The sequence below is a fragment of the Canis lupus genome, chromosome 7, assembly GCF_003254725.2.
Source record: "Canis lupus dingo isolate Sandy chromosome 7, ASM325472v2, whole genome shotgun sequence".
NCBI classification, from domain to species: Eukaryota; Metazoa; Chordata; class Mammalia; order Carnivora; family Canidae; genus Canis; species Canis lupus.
The window spans coordinates 38,327,034-38,344,679 of NC_064249.1; the positions used below are offsets into that span (position 1 = coordinate 38,327,034).

The following is a 17,646-nucleotide window of genomic DNA, read 5'->3' on the forward strand; positions in this document are numbered from 1 at the left end:
AGTCGATCTCAGGACCCTGGGATTATGACCTGAGCCGAAGGCAGATGCTCAACCTCTGAGCCACCCAGCTCCCTAAATAAATATTTTAAGGAACTGTGATTTCCACAGATTGATTACCAAGTCATTTTGAATTATAATATCATCCAATATGATTAAGGGAGAGGTCCTTCCATCTCTACAAATCTCTGAAAAAACACTTAGGCCAGCTCTTGGCTTACTGTAGACCTAGTGAGAGGCTGCTAGAATTATGTCAACACTTTTCACTTTTTGGGTCAATTTCTTAAGGCTGACTCATCACATTTAAATTCTGCCTCATTTTAAATACACATCACCCAGCTCTGCTCACGCCTTTCAGGACCACCGTGCATTGGTGGCTAGAACTGTACCCAAGAATGTATTTGAATTTTATTTCTGTTCAGGGAAGAAGAAATCTATATTGCTCAAACCAGTCATTTTGGGGCAGCCGTACGTTCATCTGAACAATGCTGCTGCCACTCAGCACATTTCGCGAGCTCTAGGGACCTCTCCAGGCCATACCAGCAAACAAGCTAGCACACCACATGCTGCTGTGTAGGTTTGGTTCTGAATTACCTTCGGTGAGTTCCCAACACCAGACTCACTCGCTAGTGTTGAGAATCTACCCAAAGATTTGCCTATTAAATTCTTTCTCCTGAATTCACGTACTTTCTGAGCCAATGGCACTAGTTCTCCCTCTCCGCCCAGCCCCAGGCACCCCCCACCTGGTCAGCGGTGCCCCTCCCTTCTCTGCAGCACACACTCTGCCCCCTCCACTGCAGCCTTGAGGACTGATGGTCTTAAAATGCAGAATTGCTCATGTTCTCTCCATCTAAGGTCTTAGGCTCTCAGAGCAAATTCAGAACTAGAAAGCCACGTGTGGTCTGATGTCCCCCAACGACTTCTCTGCCCTGCTTTGTACTCCAGGACCTTTGCACCTGCAGTTCCCTCCTCACCTTGCTATCCCCTGACCATCCTGTACATAAGTTTCTCCAGGAAGCTTTCCTTCACCACGACACACCTCCAGGTCCTCATGTACCTCTCCGTGTGGCGCATGTCACATTCGCGATTTTATATTTCTTCTTTTGTCTGTGTCCTGGCCTCTCTGCTCCGTGAGGGGAGGGACCATTTCTGGCTTGGCTTACTATTTTATTTCCAAGCCCCAATAAAGTGCCTGCTTATAGGCAGCAAATGTTTGTGCAATGAACCAACAAGTTTCAAAAGAGCTCAAAGTGATGTTAGTGTCACTAGAATAAGCTGTCTTTAAGCATCCTCACTAATCCTGGTCCTGACTTAAAGGCCCAGGCAATATAGAAGGCATTATTTGCTGGTTGACACTCGGTGGACAGATCCCTAGTTTTGCGTCCTGGCTGTCACTGATCACTTGTGACTATGAACCACAAAATTTTCTTACTTTTTTTTTTTAAGATTTTATTTATTCATTCATGAATGAGAGACACAGAGAGAGAGAAAGGTAGAGACACAGGCAGGGGGAGAAGCAGGCTCCCGGCAAGGAGTCCGATGTGGGACTCGATCCCAGATCCCAGGAACATGCCCTGAGCAGAAGGCAGATGCTCAACTGCTGAGCCACCCAGGCGTCCCAAAACTTTCTTACGCTCTAAGAACATTGATAGTTCCTACCTCATACGCAGTCCCAAGAATTAAATCCAGTGCCTGTAACATTTAGCAGTTAGGGTCTCAAGAGTTCAAGAGAGGTGCAGGCTAACATTCTTGGAGGGTCCCACAATTTTTAAAAATTAAAAATGACAAGATTTAAATATTTGTAGACTTTGGGCAGCCCGGGTGGCTCAGCGGTTTAGAGCTGCCTTTAGCTCAGGGTGTGATCCTGGAGACCCAGGATTGAGTCCCACATCGGGCTCCCTGCATGGAGCCTGCTTCTCCCTCTGCCTGTGTCTCTGCCTCTCTCTCTCTGTGTGTCTCTCATGAATAAATAAATAAAATCTATTAAAAATATATATATATTTGTAGACTCTGTAGGTGTTAGCTGGGGAAAACAACGCAATAGAAGTGAATAATATAATTCATAAGCTAATTACAAGATTTACCTTTACATGTGACCCTGAATGGACTGTAAGTTCTGGGCATCAGGTTTTCCATCTCGTGAATATGAATGTAGCCTCACATCTGGTGGGTCAAGTCCAGATTTGAAAGCAGAAGGCAGCCCTGTGACAACCTCCTGCCAGTCCTCACCCACAGACCCGAGGCTCTGAGCTCCACGTCGCTGAGTTCTGAGCTCCACATGGCAAACCGTGAGCATGTAAATAATCACAACTAATGTTTACCATCTCCTGTCTAGTTTCAGAGCGTTTCCAAGGGTACAGAGGTCAGATCTGCCACTGAAGCCTGAACTGTCTCCTGGCTACTTCTCTGAAAAGGGCAAGTCATCTGAATAACACTTACCAGGGCAACTGGCCTGTATTAATCTCCCAGACACTCTTAGGAACTCAGACTGTTCTAGCAACACCCAGACAGGAGTCCTGGCTCCACCCACGGCTCCTGCAAGCCTCCCCCTGAGTGACCCATACACCCCCGGCCACCCTATAGACAAATGGTCTCCCCAGACCCCCAGAAGTTTGAAAAACCCTCAAAACATCAAGACAAGATTTTAAGTTATCTCAGGCTTAGACACTAATTTGCATACGTTCTTTTTTGTTGTTCTCAGATGCCAATTCATCCTTTTTAAAAATATTTTATTTAAATTCAATTTGCCAACATATAGTATAACATCCAGTGTCCATCCCATCAAGTGCCCTCCTTAGGTTTGCACATTCTGAAAATACATAAAGTGAGAGAAATCTGAAACCGACACTCATGTGACACTCTTAATGAGCCCTCAGCACAGCAGCCTGATGACCCAAGGACCTCCAGCGATCCACTACATCTGCAGAGACTCTGTTCTTCCACAGTTTTCAGGGCCACGCAATGTGTGCCAAGCAATTGTGGGGTGACGTACTGCACAACGTGCAATCCAAAGGACAGAACTAATTTCAACAGAATGACAGTGAAGCATTTGTGAAAAGCATTTAATAACCCACCCAAGTTGCACCAGGTACAATGGCAAGTGCTACAGGCAGTGCTGGTGCGGCTGGAGTAAGAGGTAAGTAAGATCAGGATTAGAAGACAGTTCAGATGTGGGGTGGGGGGGTCCTTTGAGTGACTGAAGGAACCAGGTACTCATTAGGTCCCTGACAATCAGGAGGGCCGGAGACAGGCACAGCCGTGCACGAGTGACCTTGAGTTCTGCACAGCTGCCCTGATGGCTGGAGGTGTCAGGTGGTTGTCTGCAAGGGTCAGAAGGTTTTTTCAATCTGGTGGCTACTGGAGGCTACTACAGATTTCTAAAGAGAAGATGTGTGAAAAGCCAGGGGATGTCAAGGGGGCTCTTGCAATGATCTGCGTGCAGAATCACTGGAGCCGTGCTCGAGCCTAAAGATGACTGGCCACCTAGAAGAGCAGTAAGTCTCGGGGACAGGGCGTGGACGGGGTTCAAGTCAGTTCAAGGCCAGGGGGAAAGGAAGCCTGGCTGCAGTGTTCCTGTGAAGGGCGCAAGGGGTTCCGACAAAGCCCTTTGGAAAGTGAGGGCAGGACGGAAGGTGAGGGCAAGACGGTTGAAGGAGCAGGGGCGCAGATCTGGAGATGCGCGGGTCTGAAGACTGAGGGCCTGGCAGGGAGGGGGCTTCGGAGGAAGGAGAACCGGGTCCAGGCTCACGGGCTGAGGAGAGGGAGCTTCCCAGGCAAGAGACGCTGGTGAAAACCCCCACCAAGGCCAGGACGCGCGTGTCCCCAGCATGGGAGCCAGAAGGGACAGCATTCTGACATGTGTCGCCCCACTCAGTGACAGCCCCTCAGAGCTTATCCTGACCTCGCCCTGACTCAAGAGTGACCAAAGGTAGAAAAGATGTGTTCCTCCCATGAGTCCAGCTTTGAGCCAGCGTCATCGGAGAGGGGAGAATAGGTTCCGAAGCTCTGACCTTGGCTGCTGGGGTGGGAAACGCCCTCTCCAACACTGTTGGCGTCAGGCAGGCAGTTCACGTCCACTTCAAGAGGCAGCTGCGGCTTCAGACGCTTCGCTTCCGCTTCCTGAGCAGCTTGGTGGAGGAAAAGCTCGGGCCCAGAGGGGGGCTGGAAGGATTTCCCGCTCTGCCGCCTGGACTTGGCGCGCCTGTTCTGGAACCACACCTGGAAGAGGGAGAAAGAAGCTGCTAGGGGCTGGAGTCCTTCCGCCAGCTCCAGGCTCCTGAGTTCCAGTCCAACGGGCCCTGGCTCCCTGCACCAGAGCCTCAGCGTTTTCAGAAAGCACGGGGCCCACGTGGCCCAGTCTACAGGCAGGGGTTCAGGCCCCCAGGCTCGCCCTGCTTCCCCATTCCCAGGCGCAAAATGGGAAAAACCACACAGTTCTACCTGCAATGTCTGCAATGAAAAGCCGGGGGGGGGGGGGGGGCGGGGCAAAAGAGAAGCACTTAGAATTTGAGAATGAAATGCTTCTATGCTTGAAGATGACTGACAGGTGTTAAAGCAATTTAGAAATTCAATTTCTGGAAGTATAGCCCCTTGTCAGGTCAATCAAGAAGGCGTTTTTGCTCTGCGGACTTGACTTCTGTGGATGTTTCTGCTCACCGTCTCCCCGCCAATATTGAGGGTGTCCTCTTAAGCAGCTTCTGTGCCAACTGCGGGAGCCCACAAGCATTCCACCGGGGACGCGGGAGACAAGCCCGCTCCCGCCAGGGTTACACCGAGGACTCGTACTTAAAAGCGCGTGTGTCACAGGCCAACACGCTGCAGACTCGCGCGCAAAACGGCAGCGCGTCCACAGCAACCTGCAGGATTCCGATCTAAATCACCGGATTCTTCAAAGTGTCACCAGAAGCTCCACGTGCTTCAGGCTTTACCCCGAGAAGTCACATCCCTTCGAACCAAAATTCCAGGCCCAAGACACCCCGCCCAGGAAAGTGGCCTCGGGGGCGCAGGGGCCACTCGGAGAGTCAGTGTCCCACCACGGGAAGCCCCAACCGCACCTCACCTGTCTCTTCCCCAACAAGGTAAAAGTGCGAAAATCCTTCTCACCCTCCTGCTCGGGGTGGACTTTCGGACCCTTGCAGGGGCCCCCATGAAGCCGTACCGACCTCACGCCCTGGGCGGCCGGGGGCGGCAGGTGGGGGGCTCACCTGGATCCTGGACTCGGGCAGCAGGGTGAGCGCCGCCAGGCGCTCGCGCAGGTGGATGTCGGGGTACCTGGTCCGGCGGAACACGAGCTCCAGCAGCTGCAGCTGCTCCGCGCTGAACGACGTGCGCTTGCGGCGCTGCGAGGCCGACGGGGCGGGCACGCCCGCGGGGCACGTGGGGGGCGCGGGGCGGGCACCCAGGAAGCCGGGGAAGGGGCCCGGGACCCGAGGCGGGGCGGCGGGGGCGGCGGGGGCGGCGGGGCCGGGCGGGGGCGCGGGGAGCGCCGGGAGGGCGGGGGCCGCCCCGAAGCCGAGCTGGTGGGACCGAGCCGCGGCCATCGCTGCGCCAGCGAGTGCGCAGCCCGAGGGGCCAGGACCCCGGGTTATAGGGCGCGGGCGAGGGAGGGGCGGCGGCGCGCTCAAAGGGCCGGGCGCGCCGAGGCCCGTGTGCCCCAGAGGGGCCGGCCCGCCCCCAGCCCCGCCAGACGCCGTGGGAACTGCCGCTTCCGCCGCCGCGCGCGGGGGAGGGGAGGCGTGAACTTAGCCCCCCCCACGGACGGCGACCCCCGCCCATCCTGCCCCGCCTCCGGCAATGCCCCCGGCCCGCCGGCCCCGGCCTCCCCCAATCACCCCCCCCACAGCGATGCCCCCGGCCCGCCGGCCCCGGCCTCCCCCGATCACCCCCCCCAGCGATGCCCCCGGCCCGCCGGCCCCGGCCTCCCCCGATCACCCCCCCAGCGATGCCCCCGGCCCGCCGGCCCCGGCCTCCCCCGATCACCCCCCCCAGCGATGCCCCCGGCCTGCCGGCCCCGGCCCCCCCCAATCACCCCCCCCAGCGATGCCCCCGGCCCGCCGGCCCCGGCCTCCCCCAATCACACCCCCCACAGCGATGCCCCCGCCCCGCCGGCCCCGGCCTCCCCCCATCACCCCCCCCCCAGCGATGCCCCCGGCCCGCCGGCCCCGGCCTCCCCCGATCACCCCCCCCAGCGATGCCCCCGCCCCGCCGGCCCCGGCCTCCCCCGATCACCCCCCCCAGCGATGCCCCCGCCCCGCCGGCCCCGGCCTCCCCCAATCACACCCCCCCCAGCGATGCCCCCGGCCCGCCGGCCCCGGCCTCCCCCAATCACCCCCCCCACAGCGATGCCCCCGGCCCGCCGGCCCCGGCCTCCCCCGATCACCCCCCCCAGCGATGCCCCCGGCCCGCCGGCCCCGGCCCCCCCCAATCACCCCCCCCAGCGATGCCCCCGGCCCGCCGGCCCCGGCCTCCCCCAATCACCCCCCCCAGCGATGCCCCCGCCCCGCCGGCCCCGGCCTCCCCCGATCACCCCCCCCAGCGATGCCCCCGGCCCGCCGGCCCCGGCCCCCCCCAATCACCCCCCCCCAGCGATGCCCCCGGCCCGCCGGCCCCGGCCTCCCCCAATCACACCCCCCCCAGCGATGCCCCCGCCCCGCCGGCCCCGGCCTCCCCCCATCACCCCCCCCCAGCGATGCCCCCGGCCCGCCGGCCCCGGCCTCCCCCGATCACCCCCCCCAGCGATGCCCCCGCCCCGCCGGCCCCGGCCTCCCCCGATCACCCCCCCCAGCGATGCCCCCGCCCCGCCGGCCCCGGCCTCCCCCGATCACCCCCCCCAGCGATGCCCCCGCCCCGCCGGCCCCGGCCTCCCCCGATCACCCCCCCCAGCGATGCCCCCGCCCCGCCGGCCCCGGCCTCCCCCGATCACCCCCCCCAGCGATGCCCCCGGCCCGCCGGCCCCGGCCTCCCCCGATCACCCCCCCCAGCGATGCCCCCGCCCCGCCGGCCCCGGCCTCCCCCGATCACCCCCCCCAGCGATGCCCCCGCCCCGCCGGCCCCGGCCTCCCCCGATCACCCCCCCCAGCGATGCCCCCGCCCCGCCGGCCCCGGCCTCCCCCGATCACCCCCCCCAGCGATGCCCCCGCCCCGCCCCGCCGGCCCCAATCCACATCCCGGGCCGGCCGCCCCTCGGCGCCGCACCAGGCCGGGGCAGCGACCCAGGCCCGCGTCCGCGTCCCCGGAGGTGTTTACCGACCCGCGCACACACACCCCGCTACGTGCCAGACCCGGTACCCGGTGGTCCCGCAGGCCTCCCCGGCGCATCCCGAGTCGGGACTGGGGGTGGGAGTGGGGGGTGCGGAGGAAGAGGCCGCCGAGGGAGGCCGAGACCTAGCCTGGAGCGGGGGCGGCCCTTCTGGGGGGGCCGGAGGGTCTCCTGGGCACGGCCCGCCTGGAAGCGCCCTGGGTTACAGGCTCGGGACCTGGCCTGGGCCTCCAGCGGCGCTCGCCAAGCCCGCCTGCCGTCCGACGCCGCGGGCGGGCGGTCAGGGAGGCCCCGGCGCCAGACCCTCCCCGCCGCCGGTGCGCAGGATGCCCCTGGCTTCCCTTAGTGGGTCCTGCCTGCGAACTGCTCCACGCAGGGGAGGAGCCCGGCTTCCTGCTCCCAGAACCGCAGCCCCGACTTGGCCAGGACTCTGCAAGGTGGCTATCCTTTGGGAGGGGCCTTCAGGCACTGTCCCTGCCTGGCTACCCATTCTGGGATGCTGTGAGGCCCCCCGGGACGGCCTGGGGTGTTGTCGTCCTGCGTGGGCTTTCCTAGCATCCGAGCAGAAAGCCTGCTGCGGCCAGAAGCTCTGTGCCTGATTCTCTCTCGGGGGCCAGGGGGAGGGGGGTGGGGATGGGGGGCCAGGAGTGTGACAGGGGTGCCAGGGGCTGGGTGTCAAACCCTGAGACTCTAACAGTCAGCCCAGCCGGTCCCCAGCCTGCTCCTCTATCTTCACCCCCATCCCCTCCCCTCCTTTTCCTTTGCGGGATCATTGCAGTCTTCAGGCAGAGGGCATAAGGGGTGAGAGGTCAGACCCCCTGTTTTACTATGCTCACTCATTCTTTCATTAACCCAAACCCCGTTTTTTAAAAAAGGTGGGTTTTTTTTTTTGTTTATTTGAGAGAAGAATGAGAAAGAGAGCATGAGCAGGGGGAGGGAGAGGGGACAGAGGGAGAAGCAGACTCTCCACCAAGCAGAGAGCCCCACACAGGGGTCCATCCCGGGACTCTGAGATCTGACCTGAGCCCAAGGCCGACAACTAACCAAGAGAGCCATCCAGGCGTCCCATCTGAGAACATTTATGAAGCATCCCTGTGTGAGGCATATGTTCCTATGAAGCAGGTATTCCCATCCCAATTTTACGGATCAGGAATAGTTTGACAATTCAGACAAGACTCCTGTGCTCACCGCTCAGTCCCCCTGCACCTTAGGAAGGAGGGCAAACCCCCCCCCTCCAGTCTCCAGGGTTGTCTTGCAGGCTCATTGGGTTCATCAGAGTCCCAGTCGCAGGCAGTGGTGATGGAGCCAGATCCCTGCAGACCCCAGTTCCCTAGCTGTGGCTAAGCTACTGGGACCAGAAGACCAGCCTCTGTCCAAGGCAGAGCTTTGCTGCCACTTGAGGTCTAACAGCGGAGGGGATCCAGCAAGCGAGAAACAGCCTCGGTCAGGAGCCACAGGAAGTTTCTGGCTCTGTGGACACCCCCTAGTCCTGCATCCCAGCCCTGTTCCTCTGTGGCACTTGCTCCCTGTGGGGCCCCACAGGCCTGAAGGTGGACCTTCCCAGAGGAACCAGCAGTCTGGTCATGGGTGGAACAGGGGATGGCTGGATGGAGCAACCTGCATATGCAGCCTTTTCTGCATTTTTAACTGGCAGTAAGAGGTGCCAGCACTTAGGCTGCGGCCTGCTCCTCCTGCAGACCCAGCCAACAAGTGTTTTCCTTCCTGACTTTTCTGGGGAGCTTGTGGTATCATAATCCTCCATATTGCAATAAGATTTCAGCCTTTCCCCTTCTCTCTTCCTTTTGCTCTAAATGAAGTTTTAATTGTGTGCTTGTATATACCTAAGGAGCCACCTTGGTGGGAATACAGTGGAAACCCAGGATTGAAACTGGGAGTGAGCAATAGGAGAGGGAGGCTTCCTTTTACACTCCTTGGTGCTGCTTTCTTATTATTATTTTTTAAGATTTTGTTTATTTATTCATGAGACACAGAGTGAGAGAGAGAGAGGCAGAGACACAGGCAGAAAGAGAAGCAGGCTCCATGCGAGGAGCCCAATGTGGGGCTCGATCCTGGGACTCCAAGATCACACCCTGGGCCAAAGGCAGGCACTAAACCGCTGAGCCACCCAGAGATCCCTTTCTTATGATTTTTAAATTATATGCAGATGACTATATGCAAAGTGATATTCTGAGTTGGGTCCTTTTTTTTTTCCTGGATTTTATTTATTTATTCATGAGAGACACAGAGAGAGAGAGGCAGAGACATAGGCAGAGGGAGAGGCAGGTTCCATGCAGGGAGCCTGATGTGGGACTCGATCACATCCTGAGGCGAAGGCAGGTGCTCAACCGCTGAGCTACCCAGGCATCCCCCCGCCCCTTTTTTTAAGTAAAGTCTACACCCAACGGGGCTGGAACTCAAAACCCCAAGATCCAGAGTCACATGTTCTACCCATTGAGCTGGCAAAGCGTCTTGGGTTGGATCCTTAAGAAAGAAAAAAATTAGTGGGAAAACTGTTAAAATGTGAATGTTTTTATAAAACTAGCGTTATGAAACTGAAGCAGAGGGTGCGAGCAATATATCTGGAAAGAGATACTGCTTCACCAGGAATGGATTTCCCAGTTCCAGGGTTTACCCTGATCAGGTAGGTTAGGAAACTATAAGCTTCCACAGCTTTCTTCAGAAGCTCTGATGTGGGGGCGCTGGATGGCTTGGTGGTTGAGCATCTGCCTTCAGCTCAGGGCTTGATCCCAGGGTCCTGAGATCGAATCCCACATGGGGCTCCCTGTAGGGAGCCTGCTTCTCCCACTGTCTGTATCTCTGCGTCTCTCTGTGTCTCTCATGAATAAATAAATAAAATCTTTAAAAAATAAAAAAAAAGAAGCTCGGATGTGTCCATTCACTCAAAATCACAGGTACTTTCTGCTCCTCTTGTCTGTGACAGACACCTCTAAAATCATAAGCAGGTTCCATGAAACCCAAGTTCTAGATTCCTTACTCAGTTATCCTGCTGCAGGCATACACTGAATATTTGCTAATTCTTCTATACCTGTTTACCCAAATGGAAAACAGAAAGAGCCCGATCCTTGACAATATCTTAAAAAATAATTATTGCAAATTATTTTCCCAAAACATAATCTGTGAAATTTAAGTACTTTTAAAAATTTATTTATTTATATGAGAGAGAGGGTGAGCGAAGGAGAGAACATAAGCGGGGGGGGGGGGGGGAGGCAGACGCTTCACTGACTGAGCCCCCCAGGTGCCCCTAAGTATATTTTTAATAGACTCCAGAAGGAACCTTCCTGCACCAAAGCCAGTTTACCGGTTCCAGGATAGCACACCTCACCTAAGTTCAGGATTAGCCAAAGGCAAGGGTCGCCGCCATCAGGGGGTCTCCTGCACACCTGAGCTCTGCTCAACCACCTGACTTGCTCAGGGCTTCAGTCCTTATTTGCGTTTGGTCTATGGGTAACACTTGTTGAAACAGCCCGAAGCCCAAGGTGACAGAGGAGACAGTCCCCGGAGACACACCCTGTATCCTGAGGGATGGCCGGTAAAGAGGCAGTAGAAAAGCAACAAGCTAAACAAAAAAAAAATATATATATATATAATTATTTGGAGCAGCCCCAGTGGGGAGGCAGGAGCCCCTCGGGGTGACCCCATCCTGCTCATCCTCCACATTTCCCACCACAGCTCCTGTTGCTGACTCCCCCAAACATCACAGCCACCTGCCTTTCCTCTCTAAGTGCTAAGTACCGTCTTCCCGGCTTTGTTGTTCAGGTCTGGCCCTCGGCGGCGTTGCCTGAGACCCAGCCCTCACGCCCTCGCTGGAGCTGGGGTGTTTATTGACCAGAGAACCGGGAAAAGGAGAGTTGATGGCTCTGCTTCCACCCTGAGCCCCTGAGCTGTGGGCTCCTTTGATCCTGGCTTTGACTTCCTCTCTGCCCGCTGCCCCAGCCTCTGGAGTTTCTGAAGTGTATTCCAGAAGCAGAGGTTACAAGAGATTGAGAGACCACATCCCCTGAAAGGTATCAATGCGCCAGGAAAGTGATAAAAGGTTAAGAGGGGCCTCTTTTGTTGTTAGGTTAACATCAAATAAATTCAAATAACAAGCGAGGTGTAGGTTTGGAGCTCAACACAGGGAGTTTTGTTTTTTTTTTTTTTTAAAGGATGACTCCGTGTCTTCTTTCAAATATTTCTACCCAAAGCCTCTGGGTAGTGTTTTATCACCCAGGCTCACATAAGCAAGGAAGTTAAAGGAACAGCGTAACCTCAGACAGAGAAGACCACTGATTTTCCAGGTGTGTGTCCACATGCTTGATGATGGAAGCACCAAAAGGACAGCCGAGTATTTGGTCCTCAAACTGTACATTTTGTCTGTGTTTCTTTCCACAGCATGCCCATTGACACTTTCGATGGACCTGATGCCCCTGGACTGGGTTTTTTTTGTTTGTTTGTTTTTTGTTTTTTAACTTTATTTCACATTAACTGATTTAAACGTAAGCAGCCTCATGTGGCCAGTGGCTACTGTATGCACCAGGACAGCTCAGGTCGTCAGCCAGCAAATTCCTCTTCTTTGATAACTGTTCATATGCAGATACAAAGAGGTATTTAGTTGGCTCACAATCAGACACTAGATTTGAATTCTGGACTCTCATTTTGTGTTGTTTAAACAGAGCTCTAGGGAACCCTGGGTGGCACAGCGGTTTAGCGCCTGCCTTTGGCCCAGGGCGCGATCCTGGAGACCCAGGATCAAATCCCACGTCGGGCTCCTGGTGCATGGAGCCTGCTTCTCCCTCTGCCTGTGTCTCTGCCTCTCTCTCTCTCTCTCTGTGTGTGACTATCATAAATAAATTAAAAAAAAAAATCTCTAAACAGAGCTCTAGGGGATCCCTGGGTGGCGCAGCGGTTTGGCGCCTGCCTTTGGCCCAGGGCGCGATCCTGGAGACCCGGGATCGAGTCCCACGTCGGGCTCCCGGTGCATGGAGCCTGCGTCTCTGCCTCTCTCTCTCTCCTCTCTGTGCATTCTCATGAATAAATAAATAAAATCTTTAAAAAAAATAAAAATAAAATAAAATAAACAGAGCTCTGGATCATCAAAATAATGACCTCATCTCCACACTGGACAGTGCCACCCAGATGGGGCCACGGATGGGGCCACGGATCAGGGCGCCAATCCTTGCTGTGGTCTTTCTTCAGAAGTGGCCATGCCAGCACATGAGGTGGTAAAAGCTTTTTTTTTTTTTTTTTAAGATTTTATTTTCTTATTTGTGAGAGACACAGAGAGAGGCAAAGACACAGGCAGAGGGAGAAGCAGACTCCCTGCAGGGACCTTGATACAGGACTCGATCCCAGGATCCTGGGATCACATTCTGAGCCAAAGGCAGACGCTCAACCACTGAGCCACCCAGGTGTCCCTGGTGAAAGCTTTTTGAGGCGTCTTTCACATCGACTTTGGACTCAAACCCCGTTCCATTTTGACGATTTTGTCCTCTTCCACCATATGGTAAAACTTTGCTTCAAAAGTTCTCTGACTCTGTGTGGGACATGGTCTGGTACAGAATTAGTGTATATCACATATCCTGCGTGTGCTCACCCTGGACAAAGGCAAGCGGAGAGAGAGGCATTAGGAGAACACAGAATCTGCCAATACCTGTCTTTTCTACTCCCAAATAATTTATTAAAGTGTTAGCAGATAGCCAGTGTAACCTAAGATTGGTTCCAGACCGGCAAGCAGTGGGTGTGTACTTCCACAGTACTACCCTTTGCTGGATATTGTTGCCCACAACAGATGAGGGACATCTGAGCAAGTAAAATACCACTTGAAGTTGGTCCGATCAGACACAGACTGTCAGTGGACATAGGAGAGAAGGCACTTCCAAGGAGATACTATTTCATTTTAATTTGCACCAGGATGTCTGGTTTTATTTTAATTTTTTTTTAAGATGTAGGGTTTTATTTTTTATTTTTATTTTTTTTTCCAAAGAAGATCTTTTACTGAGACTTATTTAAAATCCAAATAGTCCTTAATCCAAATAAACTTCAACTCAGCTGAATTGCTGATGGCTGATCTAGGCAAAGGCTTCATGGAGACAAAAATAGGCCCCACCTACAAAGACCCTAAAATGAGTTCCTAACAAGAGTGTGAATGTCCTCAGGGTCTCTGTCCCATCTTCTTCAGAGTTCGATTGAGCTCCTCAAATTTGTGAATCTGCCGGATGAAGAAATCCCCATAGCGCCTGGCGACCTTGGTGTCTGCAATGTGGATCATGTCCTTATCAATGTAGAAGTCAACTTCGGATGCCGACTGAAATTCACCGTCAAGGGCAGAGATGCCACTGGTCCACACTAGGTTCTTCATCTTATGCTTGAAGACAAGGAGCTGGATCCTGAACTCCTGCTCTGTGAGGTCCAGGAAGCCGGCCAGCTTGGCCACAGGCATGGTAGTGTACAGCTTGAGGAAGCTACGGATGGTGGAGAGCTGGGCCTGCTGCTGCACTTCATCAGAAAACACCTTCAGCTGCTGCAGGAAGGGCTCCTTGTGGTAGTTGGGGTGCACATTATCATAGTTGGGCACCACAGGTGACAGGAATTTGGGGCACGAGTAACTGAAAAGTTCCTCATAGACCTGTGGGTCACCCTTCTGCATGCGTAGCATCTTATCCCCGTATTTCTCCCGCAGCTGCAGGTGAATGCTCTCATCGATTCGCATGGGGTACATGGTGAGGGCGATGGCCAGCAGCGCGTGCATCTGCTCATTTTGCTTGTTAATCATCTCATACTTGTATGTAGTCCTTTGGAACATGCTCTTGGTCCTTTGGATGTAGAGGAGGATATTGGCAAATACCCGGATGGCATCCTGGTAGCGACGCATCATCAAATATGCAAAACCGACATAGTAGTATGTGGTGACCTGACACTCAGGCACACGAGAATACATACTCTTCTTATTCAGTTCAATATTCTCCAGCACCTTGATGGCCTGGTAGTAATCCCCTAAAAGGGAGTGCAGACGCAGAAGCCCCACCAGGCTGAAATACCCAAGCATCTTGTAAAGGGAGTGCCGTCCATACTCGCCAGCCACACTCTCGGGGTCACCACCACTTGTGTACACCTCCAATTGCCGGTTAATATTGGATTTGTCGACCAGGGAGTGGAGGACATTGAGGACACTGTGAACATTCCAGATTTTGGGATTGGAGCGAAGGAAGTCAATCTCTTCCTCTGACTTCTTGGCAGTCTTACAGCGGTACTGGCTGAATGACTGAAACTGATAGATGAACTCATCAATGATATCCCAAAGCCACTGGTTAGGTAGTTCAAGGGGAGCAGGACCATCAGCATTAAGAATGTAGTTGAAGAGATTGCAGTAGTTGTAGTAGGATTCAAACCTCTGCTCCAAGGAGGGGCCCCCACTGACTTTGGCATATATGTGCCTGTAGTATAATTCTTTGTACAAAATCAGGAAGATGGCATCGTTGCCAACCTGTGGAGCTATGGCTTCAGCCTCAGGCCAAGGTGTATTCTTGAAGAACCTTTCAGTCAACTTGGTCCAGCTGTTCTCATAGATGTCCTGGATCTCATATACTTTCTGATCAATGACATCGCTGGATACACGACTAGCCTGCAGCTCATACACCTTCTGGTCAATCAAATCCGAGACGGTTTTGTGAAAATACTGGATGAAGTTTTTGATCACTTCGGGGATCACCTGATAGGTCTGCTGTTCATACTGACGTTCGTAAGCCAGATCCTGCTTTGGGTCTCCTGTGTGCATATCATAGTCGCCTGGGTAAGCATAGGGATCATAAGCAGCCTCGGACTCGTAATCATCAGCGGGGTAAGACATGGCTTCTGGGCTCACGAGCACCTCCGGAGAGCAAGATGTAGGGTTTTAAATAAACAGTTCCACTCTCTCAGCGGAAGAGGAAATGATGCAGGCCTCTTTCAGATTATAGTCAATATGCTCTGAGTGTCAACTTTGGGCCAGGCACTCAGCTCCAGGACCAGGACGAGGAGGAGGGTCCCCTTACACTGGGCCTTCCGTGAGAAATGGCTCATTTTAGGTCAGAGGCAGCAAATGGATGAGTCTGGAATAGTCGATCATATCTGCAGAGGACAAAACAAAAACTATTAAGCTAGCTTCTCAGGAAATAAGTTGCAAAGGCTCCCACTGGTTGAACAGGATGACTTGAATATCAGTAAGAATAATGAATAGGTTGAAACATATCAAATATATTAGAATCAGGGCACCTGAGTGGCCTAGTCAGTTAAGCATCCAATTCTTGGTTTCAGCTCAGGTCATGATCCCAGGGTCATGAGGATAGTGCCCCTCGTCGGACTCTGCACTGGGTATGGAGCCTGCTTGAGATTCTCTCTCTCTCTCTCTCTCTTTCTCTCTCCCCCTCTCCCTCTCTGCCAACCTCCCCACTCATGTGCCATGCACATACATGCTCTCGCACTAAAAAAAAAAAAAAAAGGAGATAGATAGATAGATAGATAGATAGATAGATAGATAGATAGATGATAGACACACATATATATCTCTCTGTTATTTCATAATGGTCATAAAAAACAAAAATTGTTTGTCTTAGGGAACAAATCCTGTATACTAAGAACTGGTAAACAATGAAGCAAGTATTTGTCCTGCCTTTTCTGTATGACTGTAGCTCAAGGTAAACAAACTGTTGATAAAGAAAAGTTTCATCTGGGTGGTTCAGCAGTTGAGTGTCTGCCTTCAGCTCAGGGCGTGATCCCAGGGTCCTGGGATCGAGTTCCACATCAGGGTCACCACAGGGAGCTTGCTTCTCCCTCTGACTATATATGTCTCTGCTTCTCTCTCTTGTCTCTCATGAATAAATAAAATGGTAAAAAAAAAAAAAGAAAGAAAGAAAAGTTTCTCCTTATGGAAGTGCTCTGCTGATAAACAGGGAAGGAATGATAGGGTTAGGACATCCTCATTTTGCAGCCTCCAGTCAAGTAATGAGCCTGAGCAATGATCAGCTTGGCTGCTAGCTCTCCTTCCTGGCAGAAATACACATCACCGCCTATGAATGCATCATTCTCCCCAAAGAACCCGAGTGTAAGCCGGCTATTGGAACTCACTACCAGCTTCGAAGAAGTACAGGGACTAGCAACAGCTCACACATTGCCACAGCAATGCAATCAACAAAACCCAGACTGTGGGAAATTCAGGACAAATGTCAGCCGCTTCATCAAATAAATAGGAGAGAGAGGGAGACAGAGAGAGAACCATCTATAGACTAACAGGGACCAAAGAGCCCTATCAACTTGATGCAATGTTTGGATCCTGATGTGAACAAACCACCTGTGAAAATTCACTTCTGGTGCACCTGGCTGGCTCTGTTGGTGGAGCATGTGACTCTTGATGCCTGTGTTTGTGAGTTCAAGCCCCACGCTGGACACAGAGATGTCTTTAAAAAAGAAAAATTCATTTCTGTTTTTTAAAATATTTATTTCTTTGAGAAAGATAGAAAGAGCACAAGTGGAGGGGGAGGGGCAGAGGGACAAGCAGACTCCCCACTCCACGCAGAGCCCAAGGACAGGTGGCTTGATCCCAGGACCCTGAGATCATGACCTAAACCCAAGTCAGGTGTTTAACTGACTGAACCACCCAGGTGCCTGAAGAAAAATTCATGTCTAGGACTAGTTAGGACATGTGAACATTAACTATGAGATATTAGAGAATTGCGATTAATTTTTTTTTTAGTTATGATAGTGATTTGCTGTATTTTTATTGTCTTTCAGAAATACATAGAAATACTGGCAGAAGAAATAATAAAATGTTTGAGATTGCTCCACAATAATGTAGCTTGGGGGCAGGATGAAGAAGAGGGGAATCCAGAAGAAGCAAAATTGGATATGAATTGACAACAGTTGAAGCTGGGTTTGGACCATTGACTATACCATCCACTCTACTGTTTGAGATTCTTCCAGAATGAGAAGTTAAAAAAAAAAAAAAAGGGATCCCTGGGTGGCGCAGCGGTTTAGCGCCTGCCTTTGGCCCAGGGCGCGATCCTGGAGACCCGGGATCGAATCCCACGTCGGGCTCCCGGTGCATGGAGCCTGCTTCTCCCTCTGCCTGTGTCTCTGCCTCTCTCTCTCTCTCTCTCTCTCTCTCTGTGTGACTATCATAAATAAATTTTTAAAAAAAATTAAAAAAAAAAAAAAAGCAAAACTCAGTGTCTTTGAAAGAAGTGGAAGGGAGTGCCTGGGGGGCTTAGTGGGTTCAGTGGCTTCCATTGGTTCAGGTCATGCATGATCCCAGGATCCTGGAATTGAGCACCACATGAGGTTCCCTGCTCAGCGGGGAGCCTGTTTCTCCCTCTCCCTCTGCCCCTCCCCCTGTTCATGTGCTCGCGCGCTCTCTCTCT

The 17,646-nt window shown here is 53.4% G+C and overlaps 2 protein-coding genes across 3 annotated transcripts; both read right to left on the reverse strand.

Moving 5' to 3' along the window:
- Positions 1-2,709: 2,709 nt before the first annotated feature.
- On the reverse strand, positions 2,710-5,429 carry MIXL1 (Mix paired-like homeobox; the record flags this gene model as incomplete). The annotated part of the gene is made up of 2 exons (XM_025429664.3): positions 2,710-4,215; positions 5,202-5,429. Coding segments are annotated over 2 exons (534 nt in total), but the record flags the coding sequence as incomplete, so codon positions are not given.
- Positions 5,430-13,218: 7,789 nt separating this feature from the next.
- LOC112648810 (eukaryotic translation initiation factor 3 subunit L-like) lies at positions 13,219-15,150 on the reverse strand. Of its 2 annotated transcripts, XM_025430668.3 has the most exons (2): positions 14,810-14,887; positions 13,219-14,738 (listed from the first exon to the last, which is right to left on the reverse strand). In XM_025430668.3, the coding sequence occupies exons 1-2, from the start codon at positions 14,885-14,887 to the stop codon at positions 13,407-13,409; spliced, it is 1,410 nt and encodes a 469-aa protein (XP_025286453.1). In that variant the 3' UTR covers positions 13,219-13,406. The 2 variants fall into 2 exon arrangements, with proteins under 2 accessions (XP_025286453.1, XP_025286452.1); XM_025430667.3 differs by having other exon boundaries at positions 13,219-15,150.
- Positions 15,151-17,646: the final 2,496 nt, after the last annotated feature.

Coding starts and splice junctions, on each gene's coding strand:
- LOC112648810 (XM_025430667.3), bottom strand. CDS start 15,101: ATGTCTTACCCCGCTGATGATTACGAGTCCGAGGCTGCTTATGATCCC.